The sequence below is a fragment of the Megalops cyprinoides genome, chromosome 8 (assembly GCF_013368585.1).
Source record: "Megalops cyprinoides isolate fMegCyp1 chromosome 8, fMegCyp1.pri, whole genome shotgun sequence".
In the NCBI taxonomy this organism is placed as follows: domain Eukaryota; kingdom Metazoa; phylum Chordata; class Actinopteri; order Elopiformes; family Megalopidae; genus Megalops; species Megalops cyprinoides.
The window spans coordinates 37197583-37206319 of NC_050590.1; the positions used below are offsets into that span (position 1 = coordinate 37197583).

Consider the following 8737-nt stretch of genomic DNA (forward strand, 5'->3'; position numbering starts at 1 on the left):
ACTTGAAGGAACAGGCCCCCTTTTGCACATTCATTACTTTTTTATTTTACATACATACATACATACATACATACACACACACACACACACATTATATATATATATATATATATATATTTATATTTTTTTTTTTACATTTTAGTTGCTTGCATTCTTCACGCCAGTTTTGCTGTCTCTTCATACCTGTGAAGCCAGGTTTGACTGAGCTGTACAGGAAAAAATAAATTAAGAAAGGGGAAAAAAAGAGACAAAGAAAACAGCTTGTGAATCTAAACTTCAGATTTTGTCAAAATCTGTCTGGCTGCAGCGTTTTCAGATTTTGTGGATTTTTGGAGCGACCACCAAAGGGTTCTCCTTGCGGATCTTCTCAGCTGCAGCGGCCTTGTAGTCGAAGGTGCAGCTGTGCATATCTGAGTATCGGTGAATGCTGCAAAATATGTTCCCGCACCTGCAGCTGAAACCTGCAGAATGGATACATTGACAAAGGGTTAGATCTAACACAGGGAAAACCAGCAGCTGTGAAATCTAGCTACAAATAAGACTTTATATTAATGTATAATAAAAAAACATCTATACATTGGAAGTTCTTCAGAGAGGTGCTTAATTGGGTTCATTAACTCTCTGCTGTTTGTGATAAAGTTCAGTATTTAAGGCCGACTGAGGATTTTCTCCATGCCAGTCACGGCTGGTTGCAGTATCTGGAGTCACCAACATTTCTGCCACATTCACAAGCTGTTTATAATGGTTCTGCTATAAGGTAAGATATATAAAGTGAACCCCAATTTCAGAGGGCGATCCCATACGTACCTGTGAGACCCACTTTCTTGTGGCAGGTGAAGCAGCGGGTCTTCTTCTGTTTGAACTTGGTTGAGCGCTCCTGTCCATCAGCCAAGGCGTCCAGCACCGAGGCTAAACCACAAACAAAACACAATTGAAGGCCATTATGGTACCATTATGGTAAGCATTATGGTGACAAGGGCCCATAATGCTTACAACAGCCAAGGAAAACTGAAGCTGAGGGGGCAGTTTCACCCATAAACTAGGTTCAGGCTAATGCTGCTGTCGCAGTGGGGTGTCGGTCAGGACACAGGAGTCAGGTACTGGGTTTAGGATTTTATTGAGAATTTTCATGGAGTGGGTGTGGAATGTGTGTGGTTGTGGTTTCTGAGGCACTGATGCACACAACAACACAATAATCTGTCCAGCAGGGTTTGGTCTCCCCAGTTCTTCACCCCGCTGGTACTGGTGCGGTACTGAGGTGGGGGAGGTCACCACTACTGTTATATTGTCCTGTATCCTTGGCCCTATTGAGGTTCTCATTGGTGGCCAAAGGATACGGACAGGTCAGAGGGCAAATGGTGACCTGGGGGCCGTCCTTGGGGGTGCGCCTGTGGCTTGGGTTACCTGCGGGGGTCCTGCTGATAAGGGGAGCAGCAGGAACAGTTTGGGCAGGTTTCAACTGAGTTGTAAACAAGTGCCTGTGAGAGGTGGGGGTATTGTGCACAAACAAGGACTAGGGAATGTGGCCCTTTTCTACAAAAAGGAAAATACAAAGCCTGAGCAGTGCTCATCTTTCAAACATCTCCAAGCAGCCGTGAAGGGTTTAGAGGAGCTCACTTCCCCAGCACTGATGTGTACTGTAGCACCCACCTGGGTGATGTATGGCAGCCATTTTGTGCCTTAACCCTCATCACACATTAGATGGCGTGAAGAGGAAGGGATTTATTCAGCTAATTTGAGAAGGCGATTATTAGGTGGCCAGATCAGGGATTTTTTTTTACATGACCCTGGGTCATTTCCTGCTCAGAATCTTAATTGCCACTGGCAAGCAGGGCCTGCCTTTTATTGCCTCTTTGTAAGAGTGAGAAATAAAAGGGATGTTTGTGGTTAACCCTTTGCTTACCGCCCGCTCCCTTGTCTTGATCAGGCATCTCATTTAGCTTCCTTTTCCCTCTCCCAGAACCCGAATCCACTGTGGGGCCTCCTGTGATGCCTCTTTCATCTGAGCTTGTCCCTGAACTATCCAGGGCCTCCATCTGGTGCAGGGTGCACTGCTCCTGCCCCTTAGCTACTCTGCTACCTGTGGCACTATAGGATACTTCAACAAACACAGTCAGGCTTTACTGGTTGGTGAGGCTACCAGGCACACAGCCTCTGCTTTAAAGGCCAAGCTGGACTTCTGTCATACCTCAGAGTGAAACTGAGCACCTTTGTCTGCTTCCTGAACAGACATGCTGATCTTGGTACAGGTTTTATACTTCAAATAATTGCTATTGTGTCAGTAATTCTCTATAAGCCTACGCAAATACAGTTCACACTGAACATTCATCTGAGGTATATCTAACATCTTTAGAAAAACAAAGAGCAAATTAACAGGCAAATGTGAATACTTAAAAATGGCAGCTACAGTGAAAATGTTCACAGGGATGTTCTTGCTCTATGGGACTGATTCCAAAGCAAACAGTCATGAGATAAAGTGCGAAACCAGATTTAAAATGGCACTGGCCTAAACAGAATAGAGAGCTCTTCAATGACACGGAAGTGTGTGTGCAGGCCAGGCCAACCTGCTTCAGAGGGTGTGCGTATGCGTGCATCACACCAAGGTTTTTGTAGGACTACTACTGGGATGTCAGCTAACCCAGCCCCCCCCGCCACACACACACACACACACACACACACACCACAAAAAAGAGGAGAGCTTTACTTTTACCTTGTGGTTCTTCCCCTCCTTTGTGCCTTGTCAAGTGATCATCCACAGAGTGCTTCTGCAATGCTGGTGTCTGACTAGAAGAGGGTAAGCTGAAAGCGATCCAGAGCGCTATCTTTAGACCAACAGACAGGATGGACACACAGTGCACAACTCACGCCACATTTCCTCAGAAGGAAATATAGTTTCAGTTCTTTTGAGTCTTACTGAACACACATAATCTACATCCTGTATTATACATATCACATAACCAATATGACTATGTATACAGTTCAGTACAAAGGAATCAGTCATTAAAGTATGGTAATGTTAGTCACTTGCAGAAAACAAGTGTTCCCTTCACATGTATAAGAATCAAGAGCTGGAAGATGCAAACTATCTGTGCAAACTGCCTACATCTGCACCTGTGTGCTGTGGATTACCTCCATACACGTGCACACTACACTAAAGCTACCAGGCTTTCAAGAGAGAGGAGCTCATTAGATTACGATTGATAAGATTGATAAGTATTCTTTATCAGTTATTACATGAATTTTGATGCAATGGTATTGCACAATTTTTTGGCCCTGCCTTGCAGGGTCACAGGTTATGACAGCTTGTCTGAATTAGTAATAGTAAGGGGGAGGAAGGCCTAGTGAAAAGTCCATTACCACTTACTTCCCCCTTTGTTTTTAACAGGATGACATCTAGCCAATGAGCATTAGCAAGCTGGCTAGCCATATTGCAGCTGGGCAAATTAAAGGGATTGACATGACAGGTTGCTAATGAAATTAGTCTTAGCTATGTAGCAGGGTGGGTGGGCCCACCGCAGGCATAATGATCCTGGTGTGAGGATACAAAAAGATAAATAACCGTTAGGATCTACATTCTATTACCCATTTATCGCATCACCCAAAATCATGTCAAATTTAATCACGGCTAGACGGTAGGTCTAGATCACACCCAATTGCCCACAGGAACTGTCTTTGAACAAAAGGTCATGAACATGTCAAAGCCCACTGTCTCTGCCAGTCTGTCTGAAAGCAGACAACAACTGTTGAGATGTGGCCTAGTCTCACCTAGGTGTTTCTGTGAGTGCTCATCTGAGCCTAGGCAATTTGTTCGGGCACTGTTTGCGTGCATAACTTTGGTTCCTGGGGAATAAACCTCATCTCTGCAAGACCAGTCTCATCTCATTCCTCTGACTGTCTGTTCCACGAAGTAGAAACTAACATAACTGAATGAATTTTTATAATAATGTTAAATAATTTTAGAAAACTATTGGAATAGTAAATTCCAGTAATACACTCCACTGTGTCCCAGGGCCTCTCCACACTGCAGAGGATGCAGGGATGTCGGTGACATCAGAGAATTGATGGCATTCCTCAGCAATACAGCTTTGCTTATTATACTAAAGGCATTCTGTAACACTGCTTCACTAAATACATACTATTTTATTACATGTATGCTGAGGGCCTTCCTCTAAAATATTGATCATCAGAGAGGGAGAACTGCAAACAAAAATTGAGAAATGGCAAGAGCAACCAAATAACACATCTCTTGCACAGACCGACAGACAAAGGTACAGCATGTCAGAATGTGGACACAGAGGTAGTACCTGCTCTCATCAGCCACGGTGGCAGCGGTCTGGGACAATGCCAGCGACACCATGGGAGTGCTGCTCTCCGAGCATGGGGCCGGTGGAGACTCCCCTACACGGATGCCCGACAGCTCTGCAAACACAGGGGGGAAACATGACTTGCTTTCAGGTTTGGCACTTTTCACTGGAGTCTAATCCTTTGAAGATCTCTGCCTCTGTTCTGGAACTGCAAACTCACACCTGCTGCTCCACAACACACACACGCACACAGGATGTACACCTGTACCTTCATTAAACTTAATGTTCCAATTCAATACAAAGTCACTCACGAAAAGGGATCCTCTCTATCTCTTCCTATTGATTACACATACATGTAAAGACTGGCCACTTGACATTTAATCACATTTCACAGAAATTTCTCAATTTCCTTTGTTTTAATAGTGCTCACTACAATTTTACCATGAGAAAAAACAGCAGTCATCAGGAATGTTATCAGTTGCACACAGACGTTGCACTACAAACATTGTATTTGGAGGAAAACATTTATAGCTTAAATGAGTATTCTGGGTCTGGGTGTAGGTGTGTGAGGTGGTTCTCTGTGTGTTTCGCATTTTCGCTTACCTGGACATGGCTCAACTCTGGTGTCACAGCTCTGACTTTGAATGAAAGCTGTGTAGCACACTGAGCACATAGCATTGGTCCGAGGGCTCCCATAGCACCCACAGCCCATGGCACAGAGTACAGGCTCTTCTGGCTGATTTGTCTCTTGAACCATCTCTCTCCTGCAAAACACAAATGTTACACCAGTACAGTTATCAAGTCCATCAAAGAGTCAAGTTCGTATGAATCCAATCTTGTAGCATGGATGGTTTTGCCATCTGAGTGGTGCATACAGAACTGAATTGACAACAGTGAGTTGGTCTTCAATGAGCAAATACACCAGCTCTTCCTGAATTCACACCACCTGGTCTATCATATGCAAGTGTACAGATTTGAACACCAGGTACAGATGACATTCTATGCAGACTGGTAGATTTGCAAAGCAGACAAATTGCTGCACTGGTCACCACATCAATTCCTTCATCACTCACTTCATCTAGGCAAAAGGAAGTAGTTAAAAAACAAAACAAGAAAATACACTTAGTAACTACTAAAGAGTGTTACAGAAGCTGTTGTGTGAGTGTAATCACTGCCTGACCTCTCAAGTCACACTGGAATGACTTTATCACAAGATTAGAACTCTGAATTTCTCCCAGAGCAATCACTGCTTAACTGGTGATTCTCTAGAATGACCTGGTGCAGTGCACTCTAGAGCAATTATGCCTAAACCAAGATTTTCCACACACATGCAACTCTATTGCAAATTGTTTCCATTGAAAATGGTATCCGTGGCACTGAACATTCTGTTGTCAGAGCTTAAAAAGTATAAGAGCGACTTCTGCTGCTGAACATAACCACACAGGACTCAATAGCCTGCATAGCAATGAACAGTCAGCAGCTTAATCTGACAAAGCAGGAGTATCTCTAACAGACTTACAGGGAGTTTGTGGCATGAATCTGGACTCAAACATGCAGTGCAGAGAGCTCTGGAGATGGTACCACTTTAGATGTAGGCCCTGTTCACAACTGGCATTAACATGTGTCTTGCGTGATCCGATCACAAGTGGACAGCGCGAAGTACATCAGTTTACACCTGGCATTAGAATACGTCTCCACATGCGTATCAAGTGACCACTTGTGATCAGATCTCACTTCCCCGCTCTATATGCAAATAAACACATACATCATTTCCTTTTGCAAAGACCAAATGCATTGTTTTTAACCCTCCATCTTTTTTGAAATCTCCTTATAAATCGCCCGGTTGCGATATGAATCTTCCAGTTTCTGTTGTACTGACTCTTCAGCCCAAATGGAAAACAGACAGCATGTTTCGTGAGTACTCCATCTACAAGAATCCATTTTGTCTGTTGTTGTTGTTGTTGCCCATTGTCGCACTTTAATATGATGACGTTGGCGTGCAAATGAGTATGTACTTCCGCTTACGCAGAGGACATCAGTTAAGTAGGCGGTCCTTCAATGTGGCCCAGGACACATCGCATACACACTGCTAAAAGAATGCGGCCATATGTGACTACCTCCGAATGTGGTCTGAGCAATCAGATCTCAATGAGTCCAGGGGGCATTCACACCTGTACTTAGAGCTGTCCACTTGTGATTGGATCACCCAAGATGCATGTTAATGCCAGGGCAATAGACAGCATCCCACATTCGTTAATTTTATTGATCAGCCCTCAGACCGTCAGCTTCTATCAAGAAGAACAAGTAGAGCCTTCTCTCTTGCTCTTAGTGCTCTCAGCTGCTCTCTCATAGTAAGGAGCATTTACTGAAATCTAGGTGTGTGCAAAAATATATTTTTTTCGATTAATTGTTTTTAAAATTCGTCCGTTTTGATATCGATCTGTAAAATTTTATGGATCGATCTTTTAGGCTAATATGCATTTTTCCGGTTTTCTAGGTTCATTCCCAAAATGGTTAAACATAGCCAGAGAATTAAATAGACGGGCTCTGACATAGCCTGAAGGCAATTACAAGTCCCCCCTCATTAGATATCGCTCTCTCGTTTAAAATTTAACGTTTAACAATCTGCGAACGCATAGAGGAAAACCTGTTACATCAATTTTTTAACTGTGATGCGACCTCTCAGTGTTCATCATGGCTAACCCTACGGTCACGCGGATGACGCAGGAGAGAGACAAAGCGACCGGCTGCCATTCATTTTCAATGAGAGTTGGCGATTTACAGAGACAGGACACAAGTGGCCTTTGGCTTTGCAACTAGGTGGGGCTAAAATAGACTAGACTCGAGGTCTGTTTTATGGAAATACTGAGCGATGCGACACGGCAAAGGCAGCGTGACACACGTTGCTGAAACAAATGATCCAACATTTGGTTCCAGTCAAACATGGAGGGGAAGCTTATCGTGGCAGTGTCGGGTTTCCCCATACTCTACAATTTGTCTCTTGATACGTACAGCGATACAAATTAAAAATGATGGGTGGAGAAGGGTGTCTGAAATCGTGGAGATGCCTGGTATATATATTCATATATATTTGCACTGCAGTCACAGCGTTTTCGCTTTAAATTAGATACAGTGCACAACCACTACCTAGCTAAACTGAACAGCAACACTTGCCCATGAATGCAATGTAATTTATCGCAACTCAAGAGAAACGTAGTTGTTCATGTTCGTTTGCTAGGTTGCTAGCTACTAGCTAGTTGTTCATATTAGGCTAGCAAGAAAACTTTGCAATTGTGAACAAAGTTGCTACTGGCAGTCAGCTACGTTTTGTCAGTCATTGTAGCTACCTTATGAACCAGCTTTCCCTGAGCTAACTAATGCAAACATAGTGCTGCTTCGTGTCATTAATATAGGCAATGATGTACGTTGGTTTTATTTTTAAGGAACTATACCCATGTGTTCCTCAAACAAAAAGATTTTGGTATACAGCAATGCGTCGCTTAACGTCCACGATACGTTCTGTGAAATAGGACGTTATGTGATTTGGACGTTGTGCAACACCATACTATATACTCAGCAAACCTATATGGAATAGGCACGAGATTGGATGCTGCTGCTTACGAGTCAAAGCATACTGTTATATGACAAACTTTTTGATTTTAAGTATGCAAAGTTCACATTAAAACAATATAAAGTACAGTAGGCTAGCCTACAGTACTTACAGAAGACATTAGCATAGGCGTTTATTATGACTATCAAGACATATGTATTACAGGCAGCGCAATCGTTTTATTTCCATGAGACATGAGATACACGTGTTGCGTGCCGGAAGCGTTGCCTTCACTATGTCCTGTTGCGTCCGCTACGTCCCGTTCCGCGATCGGGGTTTTTAAACTTTATTATAACCTTATGGACTACGGATGTATATGCGAACGGACGTTGTCCGAATGGACATTAAGCAGCACATGACTGTACAAAGCTTTGGCCTTTTCTTTAGTGATTTTCACAATGTGTTTCATTTGTAAATTTGTGTTCCCTTTAGAGCTTTTTAAACATCTCTCCAAATATGGAAAGCTGCTATAGTATATCATCTCATTCCTATTGAATCGATATCGAATCAAATCATTACCTTGTGAATCGGAATCAGAATCGAATCGGGGCATCTGTGCCAATACCCAGCCCTACTTAAATCAGCACTCAATTTCACCCAACAAACAAACAATGTGTGTACGTGCACATACACACACACACACACCTCTATGCTTGAAATGACAGCAACACTACATAAGATTCACATAAAAACAATAAGTAAATCAAAACAAATTGGTGTATTTCAAAAGCTACACAAATCTACAATGTGTACACCTTCATGATAATCACCAAATATTTCTCACCACATTTTGCTAAAATACTCTATTGTGGCACCTGACTTT

The 8737-nt window shown here is 42.9% G+C and overlaps 1 protein-coding gene across 1 annotated transcript; it reads right to left on the bottom strand.

Annotated features, from left to right (window-relative positions):
• Positions 1-312: 312 nt before the first annotated feature.
• LOC118781685 (AN1-type zinc finger protein 6-like) lies at positions 313-5061 on the bottom strand. The gene is made up of 5 exons (XM_036534686.1): positions 4908-5061; positions 4305-4419; positions 2711-2784; positions 808-909; positions 313-461 (listed from the first exon to the last, which is right to left on the bottom strand). Exons 1-5 carry the CDS (start codon positions 5059-5061, stop codon positions 313-315), a joined length of 594 nt encoding a protein of 197 aa, XP_036390579.1.
• Between the last annotated feature and the right edge of the window lie 3676 nt (positions 5062-8737).

Excerpts from the sequence above, each read along its gene's own strand:
- LOC118781685 (XM_036534686.1), bottom strand. The coding sequence starts at position 5,061 with ATGGTTCAAGAGACAAATCAGCCAGAAGAGCCTGTACTCTGTGCCATG. Across the intron at positions 4,420-4,907 it reads CAGAGTTGAGCCATGTCCAG|AGCTGTCGGGCATCCGTGTA; the intron begins GTAAGCGAAAAT and ends CTGTGTTTGCAG. Across the intron at positions 910-2,710 it reads AGGAGGGGAAGAACCACAAG|CCTCGGTGCTGGACGCCTTG; the intron begins GTAAAAGTAAAG and ends TTTGTGGTTTAG.